This window comes from Puma concolor, chromosome A1 (genome assembly GCF_028749965.1).
Source record: "Puma concolor isolate L17-30 chromosome A1, mPumCon1.1.hap2, whole genome shotgun sequence".
Taxonomy (NCBI): Eukaryota; Metazoa; Chordata; class Mammalia; order Carnivora; family Felidae; genus Puma; species Puma concolor.
In genome coordinates, this window is record NC_141667.1 from 11,760,684 (window position 1) to 11,785,511 (window position 24,828).

A 24,828-nucleotide genomic window follows, 5' to 3' on the forward strand; every position below is an offset into this window, starting at 1 on the left:
GATTCTTCCCTTATAAAAGGAAAAGTGTCAGTATACGTCCAGCAGCATGGTCTCTTCTGTAAGTCACAGTAGGAGTAAACTGTGGCCGTGTGTCCACAGGTTTTGCACGACAGAGGGTTCGGGTCCATACTCATTTGGGAAACTGAATCTGGGACTGAGTTACGGGATAACAAAACAGTCTGCACTTAAGTCTTGTTCAGTGGAAATGCCTTTAACAAGTTGCCTTCTTTACACATCCTCACATAGGAAATAAAAGTGCCAATCCCAACATTTCTGCTTTCCTCATCTCAAGAAATGAGCCAGAGGAGATTGTGTGTCCAGAAGCCTTGCCAAACCAAGAGGCACCTTTGGAGCGTTTTTCTTGTCTGTTTGTGGCGTCCCTACCTCATGCCTGTTGGAAAATATTTCGCCTTCGTCTTACAGCAGAAGAAATGTGGAAAATGTGCTTTTATCTCCCCTTCGTGTTTTCTGTGAGATAAGCTACTGCCATGGCCGACGTGGTTTGGGGATGGGTAGGAAGGTTGTGTCATATGAGCGGAGACTTGGGGCCCCAAAGAAAGTTGGGAGGCAGAACTGCCAACAGCCAGGCTCTGGAGATGGGGAACCCCCCTAACCCCCAAATAGTATGGTCACCCGTGATGGCAGGCTGGGCTGTCCCGAGCTTGCTCTGACGGGGACAATGGTCCACCAAATGTTCCCGTGCGACCGGCACCCCACCAACCCTTCTCCCTCCAGTTCCTGTGCCGCCTTCCATTCTAAATTACACAAGTCTCTTGTGTGGCTGACGTTACCCTACTTCTCATGGTAAACTCATTTCCTTGGGTCTAAGGTCACCATCAGAGCTGTGAACACAGGTTCTCAGGGGGCAGCAAGAGTGAGCAGACTTCCTTTGTAGAGAACGTTTCTGCCCAAAGGTTTCTAGGGCAGGCCAAGGGCTAAAGTAGCACCTTAGCTGTGGTCTGCTTTTTACTCCTCAGAGAGAGGCTCCTGCCTCTACCCAGCTGAGTCCCAGTCCTTCCTTATCACTGCTCATTGTCCCTGGGACTCTAAGGGGCACCCTACTCACTCCCCCTTACACTGAAAGTGCTTAACAACCCCAGATCTGAGCTGTGCTTCAAAAGAAACCTTAAATATACTTCTGTTCACTTTGCAAACATCTGCACCCACTCTCCCTCCCTCTGGAGGGCTACTGGCCATGCGTCAGGCACTTTGACAGCCACAGGGTGTGGGGGACAGAGGGTGGGTAGCAGCAGGCCAGAGCAGGTGCTTCTGAATAGGCATGGCCACCTGTCAAAGGCCTTTCCCTGGCAGTTGTTGATGTCTAAGCAGACACCTGCAGTTTTGTAAAATTCAGCTTGGTGACAGAAGGAGAAGATACTAGAAGCAGTCATGGGGGACATCAGGTAGGTAGGACTATTGAGCAGCACCACCATGTGGCCAGCAAGGTTGGAGGCTGGGCTGGGGCTTGGGGAGCCGTGTGCAGACTGCTGACCTCTTCCGTCTGTGGGCCTCTCTCTCTTGCCCACCTGCCGCTGGGTGCAGGCTGTGAGCTCCACCCTGAACATGGCCACGTCCCCGTGTGTCCGCTCTCTACTGTCTCCACCCACTGCCATTACATGGGCCCTTCAATTACGACCTCTTTTCCTGGCATCTCCAACTTCTCCCTCTTTTAGTTCTTTCTGGCCCTAAATATTTATAGGCCCTCCCCTCTCTTGAAGAACATCACTTGATTCTTCTGTATTTTTTAGTTACCAGGTGGCTTTAGAAGTGTGTTGTGCCACTTTGCTGTGCCTGCTTGTCTCCCGCGGCCTCCTGCAGCCCAGCCCTACCTGTCCCTGATAAAACTGCACGCACGGCCGTGCTGCAGGCATTCAGCGGGCTGTCGTGGTTGACCGGGAACTGGGACCCAACCACTTATGTAATTCCCCTCCACTCGCTTTAGAGGGAGATCTCTGGTCTGTCGTGTCCACAAATGTGTGGCAACTTCTCGTTCTGTGACAGGCTCTAGGGAGATGGTAGTGGAGGTCGAGGGTCCGGGGCGTGGCAGCCATGTGCGTAGAGACATGATAAATTTCAGAGGAAACCCCTCGAACCATTTCAGAGTAGCTCTAAAAGTAGTTTGCTCTGCCTCTGAGTACACCATCAGGCCATGTCGGTAGAGGGACGGCCCCGTGTGATTAAGAACTGGCCACAAATAAAATGGGGGGGGGTGCATAAGATCTGGAGATATAGGGTGGACTTCTTTTTCTGGCCCCTGCACCGTGGTTAATAAAGATTGCTTTTTACTAGTATTTGAAGCCAGAAGACCTCTTGGCTGCGAGACAGCTCCATAAGGAGCCTGGCTTTGTTAAGACCGTGTGCAGTGGATTTGGTCTGGACACACACAGACGGTGGCCTTGGTATCGAGGCAGAACTACACGTTGTGTGTGTAGCTTCATTCATTGAGGCTTTCTGGCTCTTCCCAAAGAACTACCTCCTCGATCTTGCTGCAGCACTGGGAGTGAGGCCCCTGGAGGGAGCTCTACCACCTTTTCTTCTCTTTCCTCCCCTCTTTGACAGATTTCTGTCCAAACAAATCACAACAGAAGCGATTACGGCAGAGACCTAAGTTTATATTTATATTTTTATTTATATTTATATTTTTATATTTGTGTATTTTGGGGGCAGGTTGGCCTTTGGAGGCACCTTAAATATGGGAGCAGAGGTATTGTTAGTGCTTAACAAGGGGCCATGTTTCTCTTTCTGGAACATTTTCACAAAAGTAAAACCATTCGGGGAGGTTTAGGGAGAAGAGACTTCCTTTTTGCACTTGCTCTGTACTTGCTCAAGGTTGACTACGTTGTTCTTAGGGTCGTGTTTTGAAGGGTCCTTTGTGGGATGAATTCTAAATGGTCTTTAGAGCTCTAGAATTAGCAATTTATGTAATAACACTTTTCGTACAGTCAACTTCTTCAAAACACTGACTTGAGGCATACAACGAAGTAACGTAACCAGACCCGAAAAGGAAGTGGTGAAAGTCGTACGGTTGAATTCATTTAAAACATACTAAACATAGATTTATTATGGAGAACAATTCTGGCGTTCCGGGAAGGAGGAACCTGAGAGGAGGGTCGGATTAGCTTGGTGGAAACGGGTTGCACAGCCTGGCACAGCGTCTGCAGGCACCAGGCTCCGCGGGAGCCCCCGGCTGGGGCTTTGCTTCAGGCACCAGGGTCACAGCAGGAGGCATGTGGATCAGTTTTGCCAGCACTCTGGCAGAGGCTGGAACCTCCTCTCTACTGATGTGAAGATCCACTCCTCCTCCATGTTGTACAGTGATCGTGAGTAGGTATTTCTTCTTGCCGACGCATTTCCAGGGTGGCGCGTGCAGCACGTCGCAGCTCGTCTTCACGCAGGAGCTTTAAAGAAGAAATCCACGCTTTCCACACGAAGCTCTCTGAAGATGACTGTGCAAAGGGAGATGCTCTTTGGCAGGCGTTTTCTCTTTTACCTTCTAAGTGGGTATTCAAGTTAGCATGCCTTTTTAGATTTCAGAAGCTGTGATTACAACAGCCAGTCAAGCCCAGAAAACTCTGGTTCAAGGAAGAAGCCGGTTTGGGGAGCACAGATGTCTTGGATGCGATTAGTAAATCTCTGGCACGGCGTCTTCCCACGGGTGTCTGTCCTGCGAGCTTACACTGCCTTCCCTCCCGTGTGCTTACCTCCCGAGATTCAGATCGCCTTCCGAAGGTGTAGCCTGTCGTGATCGTGTTCTCCATGAAGCCGATTCTGTCAACAACTTTATATGTGCCATGGAATCATCTCGTCTTCCAGCATCAGGAAGTGTAGCATTTAGGAAAGCAGGAGACATTACGTTTGGGCAAGATTTTCTGCAGATTATCAAGTGCATTCTCCCGATTCCCTGGTCGCTTCTGAACTCATGGTCCTCTTTTGCGGATACCTGGTCCTTAGCATGTGAATACACAGAATGCTTCCACGTTTTTAGCATATGCCCTGAATTTCTGATTGGCTACAGTTAGTGGATGCTTGCTCCTGTACACGAGGCTGCCATCTTGCTGTGTGATTGTTTTGAAACATAAGATGTAGTGTTTTCTCTTTTAAAATAAATTAGTAGTGGAGAATTTAGGGCTGGTGTCTACTATCAGGGGTTTCTTTCAGGTTGGCATGTGCTTACAAGATCTCCAATTTCCCTTTTAAAAACACTTCTTCGCTTTATTAATGCCTCCACTGCTTTCATGACCATGGGCAAGTTCCTCAATCTACCCAAGTCTCAGTTTTCCTACCTGTAAAACAATACCTAATTGCTACCTTCACCAGGTAGCTGGGATAAGACTGCATAAACAATATGCCTGGCACTCAGCAGGTGCTCATATATGTCAGTTCCTTGCCTAGAACCTTCCCCTTTTCTGCTCCCCACAGAATTATTTCTCTGGTAAAATGCACGTGTAGATAGCGGTCAGTAGTCGCTTTTTTGCTGTACCTAAATATATGGCATATAGACTTTTTCAGTTCTGCTCTTAGCATTATGAGTTTGATCGTGTTGTAGTGCATTTCAGCTCCGTATCACCTGTTTGGCCAGGGTTGGGGGCAGGCTTGTGTCCTGTGCTTTGATTCCCGGGACTTAATGGGCCGATTAAACAATTAAGGACACTGGGGTTTTTAGTATGGATTGTAGACGTACTGGCTCATCATTCTTGTTTATCACATTATTATAAAAGACCTCGAGAGTTTTCCATATGCATACTTTGTTGTTTTTTAAAACAAAAGAAATGGAATAGAAGTGTTTATTCCTTGAAATGAGATCAAGAAAACCCATCTTTTTCACTGGATTCTATGTAAATGTCGCCTCTGGCCATCTTCTGGTAGTCCCAGACTGTTGCAGTCAAGGGCCTGTAGGGAAAGGAAGGTCTGAACTGCCCTGCAGTGGTTCCTGAGTCCCAGCACTTACGCAATTTTAATTTACTTCTCCAGAAAAGAGGAAACCGATCAGCCCTCACCCTGGCCCAGCCCTTACACTGTCTCCTCTAATCCTCAGCACGGGGAATGGTGGCCCACCTCTCCGAGGAAGGACTGGACCCACAGAGAGATGCCCTCGGAGACAGGATGGCAGGCAGAAGGGAGGAGCGGTCTGGCCTCTTCAGGCTCTAAAACATCTCCCTGACACCACCTCCCCTTGGGCAGAAATTGAAGTTCTGAATTTCCCCTTGCAAGAGGAACCCTGGCCTGGGCATTTGTTGTCTGTACAATCCTGGCCCTCCTGACTCACTTGGGCAAGTTACTTCCCCTTTGCGCCTCGCGTGCTCGCCGTCCTCGTGGTGGGGCTTGCTGCGCCTGGGCCGGCGGCTCCGAGGTCAGCGTGTGTGATCAGTATGCCCATCAGCGCGTTGGAAATCTGTTTTCTTCTGTGGCACGCGGGTCCGGGGTGTGTTCTGGCCGCAGGAAGGCCGTGGGTGTCAGAGACCCTGCATGCTGACCCTGGTTCCACCAGCGCCTCCTGGGGCCTGAGGGAAAGCCATGGAATCCGTCGTGTGGGCTCATTTCCTGAAGTGTGAAGTGAGAAGTGGGGCTGAGTAAATGCTCTTTAGTGTCCTTCAAAATTAAAACATGTACTTGTTCGTTTGTGGCAATTATTGTCTCAGATATCCTTCCCTGATGGAAAAGAGGTGGAAAAGCCTTCAGAAACAAAATGTTCAGTGTTGGGAGGCAGTATCACGTCTGGATCCTCCTATCACACATGCGACGTAAGCGACTTCATGGCTGTGGTGACAATAGAAAACAGGATTTAGCACCTAAAAAAAGTGTGTGTGCAGCCTAAGCATGATCCTCTGTTGGCTTCTTTCAGTGCTGAAGCCCCGTCATCCTCTGCTCAGAGATGCAGAGCCACTCCCGGGTGAGGCTCTGTGGGGGGCAGCAGAGGTCTCCATGAAGCCATCACCCCCAGAAAAGTCACCTCACATTGAGCCTCCGATGGTCAGAGAACCTTCGTAGGCAGCGTGTGGGATCCTCTGTAGCAGGGGCTCTTGATGCTGTTAGCTTCGCAGGGAGAGCTTGCTCTGTGCCCAGGGGCTGCACCGAGTGGCCCCGAGCCAGCCTCTCACGAGAAGACGTCTGGGTGAGGTCACTGTAGAAACTGCTCAAGAATTGTTTCACAGGTGAAAACTTTTTTTTTTATGTTTATTTTTGAGAGAGAGTGTGTGCAAGTGGGGAAGGGAAGAGCAGAGAGAGAGAGAGAGAGAGAGAGAGAGAGAGAGAGAGAGAATCCCAAGCAGGCTCTGCACTTTCAGGGCAGAGCCTGACGTGGAGCTCAGTCTCATGAACTGTGAGGTCAGGGCCTGGGCCAAAACCTAGAGTCAGATGCTTAACCGACTGAACCACCCAGGTGCCCCAACAGGTGAAAGCTTTTTAAAAAAAAGCTGCTATGCATGCGGCGCCTGGGTGACTCAGTTGGTTAAGCGTCCAACTTCTGCTCAGGTCATGGTCTCACAGTTTGTGAATTCGAGCCTCACGTCAAGCTCTGTGCTGACAGCTGAAGCCTGGAGCCTGCTTCAGACTCTGTGTCTCCCTCCCTCTCTTCGCCCCCCCCCCCCCCACCATACTCTGTGTTTCTCTCTCTCAAAAATAACATTAAAATTTTTAAGAAAATGTGCTATTTATGTGTGTATGTGTTGCATACATATACACACATGCAGCTGAACCTTGAACAACATGGGGCGAGGGTTCCCAGCCCTCCGTGCAGTTGAAATTACACATATAACTTTTGACTCCCCAAAACTTCACACATAGCCCTACTGTGGGCAGGAAGCCTTACTGATTGATCACATAAATAGTCAATTAACATATTTTGTATGTTGTATGTGTTCTATACCATAGTCTTATGCTAAAGTAAGCTAGAAAAGAAAATGTTAATAAAACATAAGGAAGGTATATTTGCAGTACTGTATTTATCAGAAAAAAAAAATTCATGTATGTTTGGACCCATGCAGTTCAAACATGCGTTGTTCAAGGGTCAACTACATAAACATAAATTTTTTGGGGGGGGTTATTAATATCTACATGATATTTTGTTGTACTAAAAAACCACAGTTTATTTAATTTCCTGTTGATGAAATTTTTTTGTTTTCTATTTATTTTTTAAGTTTATATCCAAGTTAGTTAGCATATAGTGCAACAATGATTTCAGGAGTAGATTCCTTAATGCCCCTTACCCATTTAGCCCATTCCCCCCCACACACACAACCCCTCCAACAACCCTCTGTTCTCTATATTTAGAGTCTTTTATGTTTTGACCCCCTCCCTGTTTTTACATTATTTTTGCTTCTCTTCCCTTGTGTTCATCTGTTTTGTATCTTAAATTCCTCACATGAGTGAAGTCATAGGATGTCTTTGACTAATTTTGCTTAGCATAATACCCTCCAGTTCCACCCACGTAGTTGCAAATGGCAAGATTTCATTCTTTTTGATTGCCGAGTAATACTCCATTGTATATGTATGTATATACACACACACACACACACACACACACACACACACACACACACACACACACACACATATACATACATACCACATCTTCTTTATCCATTCATCTCTCAGTGGACATTTGGGCTCTTTCCATATTTTGGCTATTGTTGATAGTGCTGCTATAAACATTGGGGTGCATGTGCCCATTTGAAACAGCACACCTGTATCCTTTGGATAAATACCTAGCAGTGCAATTGCTGGGACATAGGGTAGTTCTATTTTTAGTTTTTTGAGGACTCTCCATCCTGTTTTCCAGAGTGGCTGCACCAGCTTGCATTGCCACCAACAACGCAAAAGAGATCCTCTTTCTCCGCATCCTCGCCAACATCTGTTGTTGCCTGAGTTCTTAATGTTAGCCATTCTGACAGGTGTGAGGTGGTATCTCATTGTGGTTTTGATTTGTATTTCCCTGATGATGAGTGATGTTGAGCATTTTTTCATGTGTCAGTTGGCCATCTGGATGTCTTCTTTGGAGAAGTGTCCATATCATGTCTTTTGCCCATTTCTTCACTGGATTATTTGACTTTTGGGTGTTGAGTTTGGTAAATTCTCTATAGATTTTGGATACTAAGCCTTTATCTGATATGTCGTTTGCAAATATCTTCTCCCATCCTGTTGATTGCCTTTTAGTTTTGCTGATTGTTTCCTTTGCTGTGCAGAAAGAAGCTTTTTATTTTGATGAGGTCCCAATAGTTCATTTTTGCTTTTGTTTCCCTTGCCTCCAGAGACGTGTTGAGTAAGAAGTTGCTGTGGCTGAGGTCAAAGAGGTTTTTTGCTTGCTTTCTTCTCTAGGATTTCGATGACTTCCTGTCTTACATTGAGGTCTTTCATCCATTTTGAGTTTATTTTTGTGTATGATGTAAGAAAAGTGGTCCAGGTTCATTTTTCTGCATGTGGCTGTCCAGTTTTCCCAGCACCACTTGCTGAAGAGATTGTCTTTATTCCATTGGATATTCTTTCCTGTTTTGTCAAAGATTAGTCGGCCATACGTTTGTGGGTCCATTTCTGGGTTCTATATTCTGTTCCATTGATCTGAGTGTCTGTTCTTGTGCCAGTACCATACTGTCTTGACGATTACAGCTTTGTAGTATAGCTTGAAGTCCAGGATTGTGATGCCTCCAGCTTTGGTTTTCTTTTTCAACATTACTTTGGCTATTCAGGATCTTTTGTGGTTCCATACAAATTTAGAATTATTTGTTCTAGCTTTGTGAAGAATGCTGGTGTTATTTTGATGGGGATTGCTAACCATGTGTATTTTTTAAATATACTTTATTTTTTAGACCAGTTTTAGGTTTACCGAAAAGTTGTGAAAATGATGGGGAGAGTTCCCATACCCTGTCCCCGGCTTCCCTTATGGTTACTTTCTTACTATGGCACGTTTGTTATAGTTGTCGGATACTGAGCTGCTGCTGTGAACTGAAGCCCTTCCTTTGTTCAGATTCCCTGAGTTTCCCCCTGTTTCCCCCTGTTTCCAGGGCCGCCTCCAGGATGCCGCATGGCATGTGGCTGTCCTGTCTGCTTAGGCTCCTCTTGCCTCCAAGAGTTTCTGCCCTTACTTTTTATTGTTGTTAATAGCATCCTCATCAGGACATTATGCCTCCTCATCCATCTGTAAGGCAGCAATGTCCGCAGCCTGTGGCTCAGGGGCACCGAGTCTGTGACGTGACTGGTGCTGGAGCTCTGGCCTCTGCCGTGAGTCCTTCCATCCTGGCACCCGGAGGCCCCGAGCAGTGTGATGTCTGCGTGTGGAGGGCTTCTTGTCACGGTCCTCCCTGGCAGGCTGCTGGACTGGGTCTCGGCCATGCGGAGGTCCAGAGTCACGCTTCTGCTTTCCAAAGCTCTTTTGAAGTGGGCCGTGTCACTGTCTCTCTGTGTAGGGATTGTTATAACTGAGCTTCCAAATATGTTGTGTTGAATGTACAGACAGCCCTTTCATGCGCTGGTAAGTTCTGCATTCAGACAGGGAACTGACTGTGCTTTCGAATTGCTTCAGATAATTGTTTCCAAAGAATATGCAAAATGTATGTATGTGCATTTTCCAATTCTGGTCATAATTAGTATATTTTAAGGGATCCTTTGACATCTCTTTGCTCATTTCTAAAGAGAACTCTGAAAGATCCTGTGTTGATAGTGAAGAATACCAAAAAGAGAAGTCCCCCGAAGATGGTGGTTCCGGTTGACGTTGACAGGCAGAGGCAGTGGTGAACCTTACCCCGCAGCAGCACGCTCACGGTGCTGCCTGAAGCCCTGCCGGGCGGGCTCCTGCGAGCTGAACAGTCCGTGGGGGGTCATGGGCACAGTCCGCACCCTCAGACCGGGCCGACTCCTGCTCCCACGCCCGCCAACCTTGTCCTCTGGGCCTCGTGACTGCCCCGCGGGCCTCATTTCCTTACCTGCGGCAGGGGCTGTGGTCGGGCTCACACCCGAGGTGCAGCAAGGGCTCAGGACAGTGGCTCGTGGAGAGCTGGGAGAGCTGGGTGTTCAGCCTGTGCTGATGACAACAGAACAGACTGCTTTCAGTTAGTTTTTATTGTCAAGGTTAAATTCCCCGTAGATGCTGCTTGTGGCCTGTGTGGGGTGGGGCATTGCACCCCCACCCTGATGCCAGGGGAACCCCTCCCTCTGTTTCTGTGCGTCAGCGTCCTCCTTACTGAGACCATCTCATACTTACCATGCTGCATTTATAGCTGCTTTCAATGTTTTTTCAACTTGCAGGAACATTGGACAGATAGCACAGAGAACGTAACTCTCCTTGAACTGCTGACTTTAGCGTCCTTTTCCCACCAAGGAGGGACGCTGTTCTGTGCACCCACATATCACTGTCAGAATCAGGAGGCTAGCACTGCGACGTGCCTACCTTCTAACCCTCAGCCCCCGGCATGTCCTTACAGCTGAAGGACCCGGTGCACAATCACCGGTGGCATCAAGTGGTCGCATTTCCAAGGTCCTTGCGTTGGTAGCACCTCCTTGGTTGTGCCTAAACTTTTCTGACCTTTGGAGGATTTCAGGCCCATTATTTTGGAGAATGCTCCTCCCTTTGGGTTTGCCTGATGCTTCCTCATGATTAGACTCCAGTTATATGTCTTCGGCTGGGTGTGTCCTAGACACGCTGCCGTGTCCTTGTGCTGTCCCATTGGGCGACACCCAGTTTTCATTTGTCCCACTACCTGTGGTCCTCGTGTTGACTTCTGGGTTGAAGTGGTGTCTGCCAGGCTTCTCCACTGTGGGATGAGTCTCTCCCTCTCGGTAATTAACAAGCACTTAGTGGGGAGCTCCTTTGAAATTCTATAAATATCCTCTTCCTCGTCTAGTTTTATTTATTTACTTATGTCCGTATGGACTCGTGCTTTCCTTTGCATTGGTGGCTTATACTCTGTTAGTCTCACTGTTTACTCTCAGATCGTCCCTGATTTGGCCAGTGGGAGCCCCCTCAAGCTAACCTCTGTGGCCTGACCTACCCACATTGTTCTCAAGCATCTCCTTCCTTCTGGATACAGTAAGATATTTCAGGCTCATCTTGTGCTTTGTCCCATCCCAACCTCGAGTCAGCCATATCTCCAAGAGCCCTGGTTCCTTGTAGAGGAGAATGGCCATTCCAGGTAGAAATCTGGGTACTAGGAATGCTTAACTGCTGTTGGGCCGTGGCTACTCCTGGGCCTTCTCATTGGAGGAGGGAAAGAGTGTGTGTGTGTGTGTGTGTGTGTGTGTGTGTGTACAAACGCAAACATTCCCACATGTGTCTGTAGAACCATGTATCACACGCATCCGTCTAATTCCAGCCTGGTACTATAGGGCTAGCTCAGCTTTTCTCCTTTTCCACATCTGTAACTCCCTTTTCTGAACTAAGGACACTGCCCCTCCTTATCCTTAATGTGTTGTTTCAGTAGATGGATGTCCCCCCAGTGGGAGGCTGCCCATGCAGGGGCGCCCTCGTCCTTCCCAGGTGCAGGCTTTCTGCAGGGACACTGCCCCACACTCTGTCCACTGATGAGACGCTGCCCCTGCTCAGCTGCAGGACTGACATGTTCGAGAAGGACAGAGGACACAGCCTGTTTCTAAAAGGGACCTCAGCCTGCTCTACCGGCCTTCCCTCTGTTCTTGCACGTTGCTGAAGCCCTCCCACTCTTGGCTGCCCCCGGCCCCTGCCGGCCTGCCTTCTCTCCAGCATTTCCATGAGCAGGGGCGGCTCTCTGGTACACCTCTTTATTTGGGGAACCCATTTGCAGCCTTTCATTTATCATGGATCAAAATGGAGTAATTCTCAGGGTATTTTAGATACCTATTTACACATAACTTTAAGCTCTCTAAAACTCTAGCTAGTTTGTATAAGCCATTATGGTTATTTCCTTTTTCTCAAAAAAGTATGTGTTCTTAAGTAGAAGAGAGAGAAGCACAGAATTACCGGTAAGTAGAAACATGTTAAAGAAGACAGCAACTTGTACTTGGAACCCAGTCTTTCCACTTGCACTTGGGGAATTATAAAACCGTATGTCATACTGAAAGACAAAACTGGAACTCTGCACTCCGTCATAAGACTGGAAGGGAAAGTGAAGTGGGCATTTGTGCTGTGTGCTATCTTCTGGATGTGCAGCAGCACAAAGCCGAAAGCCCTCTGTGAGTCATGGGACAGCCACAGCTGCCTCCGCTTCAGAGGGAAGGCTCAGAGTTTAACAATCTAGAACAGTAATGGAAAAGGCTGCTGATAGAGGTATACTGAACTCCTTAACTCATCTCTTCCCTTCATATTTTTTCTGTTTCATTTGCAGCAATGATCTGGAGTGTTCCAAAGTGACTCAGTTGCCATGTGTGATGGCCAGCTGGGTTTTTTTCTAATTCACCTTCTATTTCTCTGGATTTTCTCTTGTGCAGAACACATATACCAACGCGGATAAATTACTGGAAGCAGCAGAACAGCTGGCGCAGACCGGGGAATGTGACCCAGAAGAGATTTATCAGGCTGCCCATCAGCTTGAAGACCGGATACAAGATTTTGTTCGGCGTGTAGAGCAGCGGAAGATCCTGCTGGACATGTCGGTCTCGTTTCACAGCCATGTCAAGGAGGTAAGGCATCGGGACGCACGATGGAGCCTGGCTCTGAAAGGCCCTTGGAACCCCTTGGGAAGAGTGTGGACTGGTTGTGATGTGAGAAAGTGGACCGGAGGTGGTGAGCCATGAGACAAAGGCTTTCGACCTGAGCAGGTCGGCATGCACGGGGGACTGTGCTCTAGGCTGCTGGCTCCTTGCTTGTCTTCGCCAGTGTGGAAGCCTGCGTGTCTGTCAGGAGTGGACCCGTGAGGCCTGGGCTGGCCAGGGAAGGGTGTGGAGTAGGAGGTGAGCAGGGAAGCCTGGAGCTGGTAGAGGGGTCTTTAACTTGGAGAGAGGACGGAGCGTGTCCACCTTAGCTGTGACTGTGGTCACAGCTTGGTTTCCTTTCCGTGGGTAAGGCTGTCATGTGGCCGGTGTCATGGTTGACATGATTTTATCGGACTGTGTGACCACTCTCAGATCATGATAAAAGTGAATTCTACGTAATATTGAACTTAAATGTGCCAAACCCAACATGGCCATCGGGATACTAGTGCTGACTTCATAGCTATGCTCTTGTCATTGTAAAAGATCATGTTATTTGGTACATGAAAATAGGTGGATACTAATTATACCTTGTGTACGTGTATGTTATTCTTAGGAGAAATCCTACAAAATTACAATTAAGCTTATGTAGCTTTTTAGGAGAAAAAAGACGTAATCTAAAGTTTTCGGTAGGACTACAAATTGACTAAAGATGTCAACTTTTACTGCATCTTCTTGTGAAGGGAAAAAAAACCTCTCTACTTCACAGCTCTTTGTAAATTGGAGATGAGGAGCCCTTCCAGGTGATCTGAGATTGAGCACATGAAAGCTTATAGACGCAGGCTGGGAAGAAGGATCTGGAAAGCGTAGGGCTGCCCGAGAACCGCGGGAGGGGCGTCAGAGACCAGGAAGCGGGAGCTGTGCTCAAAGGGAAGGAACCTCACCGCCAGTTCTGGATCTTGGGCAGTTAGTTGTCGCCCAGGCCATTCATCACTTAAAGGCTTGGCTCCCAGAAACCCATACTTCCCTCTTACTCTGAAACTCTGCGAGCCTGTGTGGCAGCCTGGAGACAGACCCTGAGACCTTGGCCCACCCAGGCCGGTGATGGGCTCTGCCGTCCTCTGCTGCGCAGGCAGCCCTTCCTGCAGCAGCCGGCGCTGTGTGGGCCTGGGGAGGCTCTCAGAGCAGAACACCACTGCCGCCAGCTTCTCTGCCTGCCCTTAATAATGCCATAACTAAAAAAGACTTTACGGTATTTACGAAGAAACTGCTTTTTTTTTAACGCTTGTTTATTTTTGAGAGAGAGAGACAGACAGAGAGAGACCGAGAGCAAGCCGGGAGGGGCAGAGAAAGGGAGACAGAGAATCCCAAGCAGGCTCTTCACTTACAGTGAAGCCCGACTCAAGGCTTGAACTCACCAGTTGTGAGATCGGGACCTGAGCCGAAACCAAGAGTCGGACATTTATCTGACTGAGCCAGCCAGGTGCCCCAAAAGAAGGTTTTTGGTTTTTTTCCAAGGACACATGGTAATTCTGAGGAGACTTACCAATGGTACGATTGTCCACAGCGGTTTCTGGTCACGGGTGCAGCCAGCTGTGAGTTCTTCCCTCAGCTCGGGTCAGGCCGTAGCCACCAGTGGGTGTCCCTGCCTCTGGCCGCTCTCGCTCCAGCCTCCTGCAATGCTGCCACAGAAATAGAAATTTGATCGGGTCATAGCCTTGCTTTTGAACTGTCAGTGATTCCTTATGTACGTGGGGCACTGGCCTGAAACCTCTCTGCATCCTAACGGTCCGGTCTCCACTTTGCCTGCAGCCCGTCACACTCAGCAGTGTCCCCAAACCTGTGACACTCGGGCGCCCCTGAAACTTGGGTATATAGCTTCCCTTCACTGCTCCAGGCAGGGTCAGCTGTTTCCCCTGCGCCTTCTGGAACTTTCTTTATGCCCACCTGTTGCAGTACAGTTGTGTGTTTCTCTCTCTTTCCCTTCAATGTTGATGTCAGCAACTCTTTACCTCATGCATTTGGACACCCAGGCCGAGAGGGAGAAGGTGATGTGTATGAAAAAGCAGACTGTGCCTTCGCTCTTCCAGGTGCGGCAGACAGACAGACAGACGGCAGCAAATAGCTCCGAGCAGCCCCCTCCTAGGGAAGCACAGTGGCTGGGGGGGTGAAGCTTGTCACTTGAGCCGCAGGGGGCGCCGTGGCCTCGGGTAGCCTGTGCCTCTGGAGACAGAGGAAGGTCTGCCACCGCGTGTCCCTAATCTGCTGTTTGTCTCTGTGACGTGCCAAGGAATATTCTGAAGCAGGATTTGTAAAGATTTTGCTTGACTTTAGGACGGAGAAGACTTCGTGAAGCAGTATATATGATTTACATCACCTTTTCAGCTTGGTTACAGTTTTCAGAAAGCAGACACTAAAGGAAACTAGAAGGAAAGCGTTTTGCAAGAGCTGTTCCCCAGAGACTGGGTCTCAGTTCACTGGCTTTAATAACATAAGTAGCATTTTTAAGAAAAAGAATCTTATAATAAAAACATTCCAGTTAGCAAACAGTAGAATCTGTCTTGTTACCAGGCTTGGGAATTTATTTAAAAGTGAAAACACATTTTGTTTTCATTGACTTACACCGTAGGAACTTCTAGAATTGATGAAGTTGGTAGACCAAGGAGACCTCAAATCTGTTTTAAAGGTTAAGTGGTTCCCTTTACAACTGGAGAATTTTCAGTGCGTTCATTCCTGTTATATGGAAAACTATCACAGTGGCAGAGAAACTAGCGTGTGTACCCTGACTGGGTTCTTCTTAAACGTGTGCCCTAAAGTGACCTGAGGCCGAGGAAGGGTGCCCCGGCTGACCAGTTGGGGGAGTGCCTAGTGGTCCCAGGCAGCCGGGAGTTCAGATGCTGTGAAGCTGGCCACACAGGCATGGAGCGCTGCTCGATTCTTCCCTGCGATGTGCTTGGCCTTCGTCTTTAGCCCCGGCCATTTTTATAGTAGATTCATTTGTTACTGACCAGCTCCAGAATTTTCCTCAGTCTCCTTTCTCTGTGCTGCATCTAGGCCTTAACGTCTACAGGGGTACTTGGTAGGTTTTCTTGGGAAGGAATGATTTCTTCTGTCACTGTGTTGTGAAACTGGGTATTTAATGAAAATTCAGATTCGTTTAATGAAAATTCAGATTTGTTTAGAACAAATTTAATTAGTTTAAAATGAGATTAAAAGTGACAGAAGGGCCAAGTAAAGGAAGTCATGCTAATTAAATACATGTTTGCATAAAGTTACTAAACAGTTTAACATATCAGAGGAATGAAAGGTTGCTAAAAGATTTATGCTGTCTAAATTAATTTTTCTCAAGCAAATCATACAATTCAAATTTTTCTTTTAGGGTTTATTTCTTTTTGAGAGAGAGACAGAGTGTGAACAGGGGAGGGGCAGAGAGAGAGGGAAACACGGAATCCTAAGCAGGCTCCAGGTTCTGAGCCGTCAGCACAGAGCCCGACACGTGGCTTGAACCCATGAACTGTGAGATCATGACCTGAGCTGAAGTTGGACACACAAGCAACTGAGCCACCCAGGCACCCCTGCAATTTAAAATTACATAGAGGAAGATAGAAAAGGCGGGTTGTCTTTTTTATTTAGGCAAATACATGAAGCTTTTTGGAAGCTAGCTTTCAGAGGCTCTCCTGGTGTGCAGGTGGACTTCTCACTCCAGACGCGTGGTGGTGGTGATCTCTCGCTTTACGTGGAGCACAGCTGTTGGCCTGTCTCTCTTGTGGCACATTTCTGGCTCACTGATGAGCACGTAATCGAAGGTGGCATCATTAACCACTAAGTTTAAAGGTGCTGGATCGGGAATTCTTCTTAAGAACCCCACCTGGGAGAGACTCAAGGGTTGTGCGTTGTGGCCGACCGAGCGCTTAGGTTCTGAGCGAGACCTCAGGACGCCTTGCTCTCTTAATCCCAGAGGATGCAATACAGAATACCCATTCCTGGGAAGAGAGAAGAGAGGAAATATCTTCTACCTTGAGGTGGGATGCAGAAAGTGGTTGATGGAGTTTCATCCCAGATTTGGAAGCATCCTGGGACCCTTCCTGCATTTTTTTTCCCTCCTCTGAAAGCAAGTCATGAGATGTTTTACCCCTCCTTTCAGAAGGCGTGATGACTGATACTCCCTGGTTTCTTGTTTAAAATGTTTTTGAAGTAGTATTTAAGAGAATGCCGACGAGCCTAACATGAAGTTTCCTCCTCCTGCCTTTGCCTTCCACCTCTCAGTCTCTCTGCTCTCCTTTGGCACGTTGTTCACACCGCTTCTGACTATAACTCTCCCAGTATTGCCTGTCTTCCTGTCCTCCTGGATGCTTTTTCCCACTGTTGATTCATTTGTTCACTCATCCCCACGGGCCTCCCAGGCCAGCTGTCACGTGCCAGGACAAAGATGAAGGACCAGCAGAGAGACCTATGTCTGCTTTTGTGTGTATTGTGTGTGTGTCGGTCATTTGTTGGTTTTTCACGGTGGATGCGAAGTTCCTTGAAGACCAAAACGATGTATCCCTTACCTTTATATCTCACTAGTGAGCCTGCCTTCCAGACTTAGCATATCCTCTGTCAGCTTGTGGAATAAATAATGTCTATTTCTAGGACACCATTCTGAGATTTAATGATAGAGGGACATATTTCCATTTCCAAATATAGCACAAGCATAGTTATTTTCATCCATTCGTCCTTCATTCTCGAAATTAGGTCCTGAGTTAATTGATAATTACCTTTGATATTTGTGGGTTATTTGAGGCAACCAGGTGGTGGTACTGAGTTCTTGGCCGGAGTTTATTTCTGGATTTGATTCAGTGGCCTTGAGTTGGTTTTGTTCACTTGATTTCTGAAAGCCATGGTTTCCCAGCCATGGTTTCCCAGGGAAGACCATTCCCATTTGAATCGGGCTGTGATTCTTGCTGGGTTTAAGTAAAGAAGCCTTTTGGGTTCTGTTTCTGCAGACTTGCATGCTGAACTGGGGCAAGTTTTTGTTTGGGGTAATGCCTGGGAAAAGAGGATTTACTCAGAAGTCAAAAATAAAGGCCTCCTGACCACCTGGTGATTTTTTTTTTTTTTGTCCCAGCATACCCGTCTGGCTTCATTTTTATGCCTGCGGGTAAGCTGGCTTCTTTCTTTATGCTCTGGCTAGTGCTCCCTCACCCTGGGGAGCAGGGACAGAGCCCTTGGGGACTCTGCACCCTGGTCACCCCGGTTGGGAGGGTTTCCAGGAAGCGGGTGCTGCATAGCTCCTTGGGGTATGGAGTTCTCAGGCCGCCTCTCCTCCAGCCCTCACCTAGTTCGCTCCAGGAGTATTGTTGAAAACGAACCCAGTGCTTTCTCAGTCAGCCCTGCCTAAAGGGCCCAGATTTCCTTTCTCTCCTTTCCCTGGCGGAGCTGGAGAATGAATTGGGCATCTGGTGGTTAACCTCATTCAGGAAAATTGATTGACGGTGCGTGCTGCTCCCTGGGTAGACCAGCTGCCCTCTGCTGAATTCTTGTCATCGGTGGTTTGTAGTGCAGAGCCCGTTCCTTAGGCCTGACTTTCCAGAGAGGGCCTGTTTCTGTTCCATGCAGGGACCTGTCAGCTCTCTGAGCGAGCCTGGCCTCTTGAGCTCCAGCATCCTCCAGATCTCTCACACCTCCCGTGCTAAGTTCTCTAGTTTGAGCCCAAGCTTCCAAGCCTTTCGTTTTGGCCTTCACAGCCATGCTTTTGCTGATGACTCCTGCATCTGTGTTCTCTAAAATGATTTATTTGCTTGTTTCCATTACTATTTCCACCCCACGTATATACCTCCAAAGATCTATGTGATCCCTCTAAACATACTCCCAGCTTTCTTTTTTAACTTTCAGTCTGAAATAATTACAGGTTCACAGGAAGTTGGGCAAAAAAGAAATGGACATGGAGGTCTGTACCCCCTTCTCCCAGCCTCCCCCAGTGTCACGTCCTGGGTAGCCCCCGTGCACTATGCAAGCAGGAAAGTGACTCTCCTATGCTCCACAAGCCTCTTCCGGTGTGGCACGTGTGCATGTGCTTGTGGGTGGTTGCTCTGTGCTGTTGTATCCTGTGCGGATTCACGTAACCACTTTGAACTTACAGAATCATCCCATCACCCAGGTGGTACACCTCCTGTTCATACCCAACCCCAACTGCGTCTCTAACCCCTGGCAGCCACTCATCTGTTATTCTCCATGTATATAATTTGTGATTCAAAATGTTGTGTAAGGGGATCATACTCTGTGTAACTTTCTTACTTGGCGTCATTCCCTTGAGATCCATCAGTAGTTCTTTCCTCTTCCTTCCTGAGTAGTGTTTCCTGGTACAGATATGCCCTAGTTTGTTAGCCACCTACCCATTAAGGGACAGTGGGTTCTCTTCAGGTTTTGGCAATTTCAGAAAGAGACACTGGACTGTCATGCACAGGTTTTCACATGGACTGAAGCTTTTATTCCTGTGGGCCAAATGGCCGAGAGTGCGATTGCTGGGTGCTCTGGTTAAGCTCCTGTTGTTCTAAAAGAGACCACCGAACTGTTTTCCAGAACGGCTGTTTCATTTGCACTCCCCTCAGCAATGGTGAGTGATCTTTGCGACTTCTCAAAAGGCCAGGATGGCTTCGATACATTTGTCAGAGGGGAAGGTTAAGACCTTAGGATGTTCAGTTGATCACCTCTCAGTAATTCATGTTCGGTATTTGGTACCTTAGCTGACCTCTCTCCTTGTACTCGTGAATATTTGATTCCTTTGATTTAACTAATCTGATGCAAATACAAATGGGCAATTAAACGGCCTCAAGCCAAAGAAAGCAAGAGGAAGCAAAGAGCCTAGAACAGTCCTTGCATGACTCAACGTTAGATTTGGTTTGGGGCATTTAGTTGCTACCAACAGGTTTAGCACTTTGTCTTCTTATGCTCTGTAGTGTCTGGCGTTTAAAAAAGTAGATGGTCTTGCCGTAGGGGTGTGTGTGTGTGTGTGTGTGTGTGTGTGTCTGTGAATCTAGTCATTGATGCTTTCTTTCTGTAAAAATATAACCTTTATTAAATTAATTAACAAAGCATATCAAAGTGGAACCTGTCCCTTTAACTGCCTGAGTGACGTGGGCCAGACTTGAATGCCTCTGCTTCCCCTACTACAGGATGGGAACACGAGGGTCTCTCAGGCGTGTGGACAGCTGAGTGAAACTCTGTCAACACTTACCATAGTGCCTGTCTTGGAGCAGCTGCCAGTAAATGTTCCTTTTTCCCTCCTCTCCCCATCTCCCCACCTGTAACTGATTGGACACACACAGGATGGGGCAGATGGAAATGTGAGATCCAAAGGTATAAATACCTAGCTATAATCTGATCTCTTCCTCCCTCATCTTTGCTCAACAAAAACTGTTTAATCTACTTCTGGTGCCCTTGCTCTGAGTAAGCACCTTGCTCTGGCCCTTTTGTTTAAGATCAAAGGTTGAAGCCTTTCTGGGATATAAGCTGTGTCTCTAGCCCCAGTCTGTCAGGACAGGGTCAGCTCTTGTAAAGAGTCTTTACTCATGGGTCCATTCATTCGTACTGGCATGTGTTACTTTGCACAAATCACTAAATTCTTGTGTTACCAGCCAAAGCTGCAAAATAAAGGATTTTTTTCCCACCAAATAAGTATGCATAAAACACTAGTGTTAGCCCAGGGGGAGAGAGCGATGTTCTTCTCTAAAAGAGGCCCTTTTATCAGAAGAGTTTTATGTAAAGCATTATTTTTTTTTCTATAGGATAGTTAAAAAGTGGTTTAAATTCATGAATTTTCTATTTCTTCATACTAGTCCGATATTTGCAGGTAGAGAAAATTTTCATGTCAGCAGGGAAATGAGATGTTAGTGTACAAAATTACTGAGTGGCCACTCAGTAAATGATTATTAAATGAATTAATAACATACTACATTATCTTTATTTGTAACTCAGTATTACAACAGCTGGGATTTAAAATTTGTAACTGTGCACAGACTCCAAATTTTATAATTTCTTGTTGAAGGGTCAGCCCTCAATGGAGAGTTGCAAATGTCTGCTTTAATTCACTGTTTGTAGATTGGCCTCAATTAATATAATAGAGAGGAGAGGCCCTTCAGCTGAATGTCAAGCCAGTCCAATATTATAGGTCTTAAAATGTCCAGCTTAAAATGGATGTATATGTGATCTGGTTTACTTGCTGGACTTTTTAATAGAGCGTATTTAATGTTCTTGATTTTTTTTATTTTGGCACTCAGCTTCATGAACTAAATGTGATAGGTCTTTGGTTAATTGAGAGAAGTACATCATCCATATGCATTTCTGGTATGTATTGTTTGTTACTGGTTATTGTTTTTATTGAGTAAGTGGTGGGAAGCTTGATCGGCAGCAACGTGTGAGGGTTTTGTCAGGAAAGCTGGAAAGCTCTAGATAAGAAAAGGCTTCTTTGGTTTTGTTGTTTGTTTTCCTTTCTTTGAAGCCCAAAATTGAGAGCCCTGAGATCAAGGAAGGGTTGGGCTTTGTGCCTGCACCAGCGAAGCCCATGGATATGAGCAGAAAACAGGTTTCATCAACTTTCACTTTGCTTTTTTGTTCTCCTCAAGGAGACTGCTGTTTGGACTGCCTTAGAAGAAGCGAAAGATCAAAATGAGTGAAGATTTTATAAGAAAGGATTTATTTCTTCCAAGGGAGTTCAAGTCTCTATTCCAAGACAGTTAGACCCTTGGGTAGTGAGAGAACCTGATGGTTGGGTCTGTTGATCTTTAAGGAGGGGTGAGAAAGGGGGGACATGCCAGGGGGCTGGCAATGCAGAAAGCAGAGTTCACACAGCACATGGGTGAGGTCGGTCAGTCCTAGGCAGAGTTCTAGAAAAGGCAGTTGATAAACTGCCAGTAGAGAAAGAAGTGAATGAATGGGTTATAGCGTGTTAACTGTATTTCACTCTGTACTCGGTTTCTGGTTTGATGAAGGGCATGCAGTGGAATTACTGAGCATTAAACCAGGCATTTAACATCTAATTTGTAGACGAAACAGGAAAGTGTGGGCAATCTGTTAGTACAGTCACTGGAATCAGACTGCTGAATGGCTGGGAAAAAGCGTCAACTGAGGGAGTCACTTATCACAAGACCAGCACTGTCCTTATCCTCCCAAGCTGCTCTGATAGTGAGGTATTACTCATCATACGCGGTTTGTGAGTAAGGAAGTAATTTCCAGTCCAGACCCACGGTTGGATCAGACTTGCTGATGGCGGTGGCCAAGGGAGGTGGTAGACCCGTCACCTCAGTGGGACCTGAGGCTGACAGATGGGTGGGTTTCATCCCTGGCATCACCTCCTGTAGGGGAGCCTTCCGTGCCATTGTCGTGTCTTTGAACTGACCCTACTAATGTATTCAGAACTTTTATGTCCCAGTGTGACATCTGGAAGGAATGCTCTTCGGAATTCAGACACCCTGAAAACCCTCCTTTGTTGTTTTGGGAGTTGTTTATGTTGAAAATGTGAAAATTGCCACCAAACAGGGACAGACTTGGTGCTGCAGCAGAAATCACCTTGGCTACCTGGGAAGCCTTGCAAGTGAGACCATCATTGCAGGGCCTGTTAGTAGATGACCTCGGTGGGGCTGCAGGACGATGTCTCCCTTGAGTGTCTCTGTCCCCATGCAGAAAATCTGTGAGTGGAAGTATTGGCATGGAAAGCACGCTTATTATCAAAGTCTAGGTCAGGGTCTGTCAGATACAGAGGATCCCAAAACATGTCAGCAGTAGTAGGTCAAAATCCAACATGGACATTTCATTCATGGGTTTTAATAGGAGTCTTTTGAATCAGAAACACTCAGGTTATGAAGTAAGGGTCACGTGTGGCCACAGCACATGTGAAAACAACAACCTTACACATGTTCATGAACATGGTGCACAAGTGCCATGCCCCGAAGTAATGCCTGTGGCTGTCATGAGCAAAAGCACGGGAGAAAAATCACAACTGGGGGTCAGTCATCTTGCTCTGCACTGCTGGTTGGATCGCACGTGATGTTTCCTTTGCTCCCCAGCCCCAACTTTGCAAGGGGAGAGTGTCCAGAGGGGAGTGAGCTGGTGTGGAAGGAGTTCCTGTTCCTGCCCTGCGGGTAGAGTCCAGGGAATGAAGTGTTACCCTTGGGACAAGGGACGGCAGACTGCACGAATGCTCGCCGTCTCCGGAGATTTGCAGAGCCAAGGATGAATTACACTGTGACTAACTACAGGCTGTTTCAGGGAGACAGTGGCTGCTCTCGAAATGACGCAGGGGCAGGAAGGAGCTCTTCCCACTTTGAAACCTCCAGGAGAGTGCTTTATGCTTTGGCAATGTTGGGAAAAGAGAAAAAATAAATTCCTCATCTCAAAATCTCTGTTTTTCACGAAGTAGACTTTGTGTAAATATTTGGGTGGTTGAGGTTCACGCTCTGACCTTGGTCTCTGTGTGGGCCCTCTGCCCAGGTACAGCACCTGTCCCTCACCTTGTCCTTGATTGCCCATCCGTACCTTCCAACGTCCAGTGCTGCGGTACCCACAAGGCGTCCCCTCTTCACGGGGGGCTGACCTCACATGCTCCGGCTTGCTTCTCCTTCTTTCCCCTCTCTTACACATACGTGCGTTGGTATTATTTCTTGATACAGACTTTGATTTGTCCCTCACCCCTCCCCCAGTAATCTGATGGGCTTCCTTCATAAACCTCATCATATTAAGGCATCTTTTATCGCCCACCCAAGAATAACGTGGTACTCCTCAAACCCTTACTCCTCCATAATCAGGGCAGCAGGCGTGTGCACCATTTCAGGCTGGAGAATGCGCTGCACGTGGCTGGAGCGGTTCCCCTTTGACCCCTGATGCTTATACCTAGAACTGAATCACGATTTCTGTGCACAGTGGGTGCCCCCTGAAATCCCGTCTGTAAGTTGCCATTGAAACTACCTACTTCTGCTCCTGATTTGCAGCTTCTGCTGGGGGCGGGGGGGGTGCAGCTTTTGTGCTTCCCACACTCCCTTACAGCTTCCCCATCCCCTTGGTATCCAGATGGTTGTCCCCGTGGTAAACAAGAGTAGGGAAACAGATAAGAGTGGTGGTAGCTTCTGTTTATAAAGTGCTTGAAGTAACTGAGCACGTTCACATGTCTGTAGCCACTTCATTTGATTCTCAAACTGACTTTGCCAGTTAGGGAAGATCCCATTTCATAAAGAAATCCTGGAGTAGAGGGTTCCAAGTATTTTCCCAAGGCCACGCTCAGACAGAGGGCCACATCTGGTGAGTTGTGCCCCACCTCCAGATGGAGCGGGCTTGTAGGCTGTGTTCAGACTTTGCATCTGAGAGAGGTTGCAGCTGAAGGAGTCCCCAAATCTCGGGCCTCCGATCCTACCACCTGCCGAATCGGCTGGAAGGTCAGCCTTTCCCGGGACATGTCACACCAACAAGTCCCTCTGGGAGCCTGCGAGGTCTCCTGTCTTAATTAGCGAGGAAGGGGATTTTCCCAGCAGGGCTGCAGCTCCTCCTTTAGGCTCTGCCCAGCACAGAGCTGAAGGGGAGGGGGCTGCAGTGGGGGTGCACCTGGGCCACACCCAGCCAGCTGCCACTGGACCTGGGACCCGGGCTGTCACATCTTTATTGCGGGGGTCCTGCCCCTAGAACCTCACATGTCTCCCTAGCCCAGCCTTCTCTGTGGATGGATCCTGGTCCAGGAACCAGGTCTGTACACGGCCGCAGCCAAGTTGTGGGCTGGGTTCAAGTTCCCGTCCTTGGAATGCTGGTGGCCACCACTCGGGTGGCCTCTAGGGGGCGGTGTTGCCCACCTCAGGCTGTGGGCCACAGCTTTCCACGTGGGGTCCATGCCGCTGAGTGCCTGGGTAGAATGCAGCGCCTCTTGCTGTGGGCAGAGGTTGATCTCTTTATGGTAAATGACAGCATGCACCGAAGTGCAGTTTTTTTCATGCCTAGAAACGTACGGTAAAATTTCACAGGCATCCTAGAGACTTTTCTCATTCTTTTATTCAGAGGTTATTTTAGGCATCGTATGTACTAATTTAACAGCTTAAAAATAGACTTTACCTTAATTTTACTGCATTATGATATGCATCAGTTCATCACCAACTGACAGCAGAAATGACTTTTATCTGAGAATCCTTTTTTTCTCCAAATTGAATGAGAATATTTTCTGTAGTACCAGGAAAAAAAATTCTAAAGTGGCAAAGGATTTGTGAGCATTTTGACATTATG

The 24,828-nt window shown here is 47.5% G+C and overlaps 1 protein-coding gene across 1 annotated transcript in view; it reads left to right on the forward strand.

Annotated features, from left to right (window-relative positions):
- The window catches only part of TRIO (trio Rho guanine nucleotide exchange factor), a 357,580-nt gene that overhangs the window by 187,396 nt on the left and 145,356 nt on the right, over window positions 1-24,828 (forward strand). Inside the window, exon 11 of the mRNA XM_086676230.1 lies at window positions 12,391-12,582. Coding sequence (XP_086532356.1) covers window positions 12,391-12,582 — 192 coding nt within the window. The remainder of the gene's footprint in view (window positions 1-12,390; window positions 12,583-24,828) is intronic.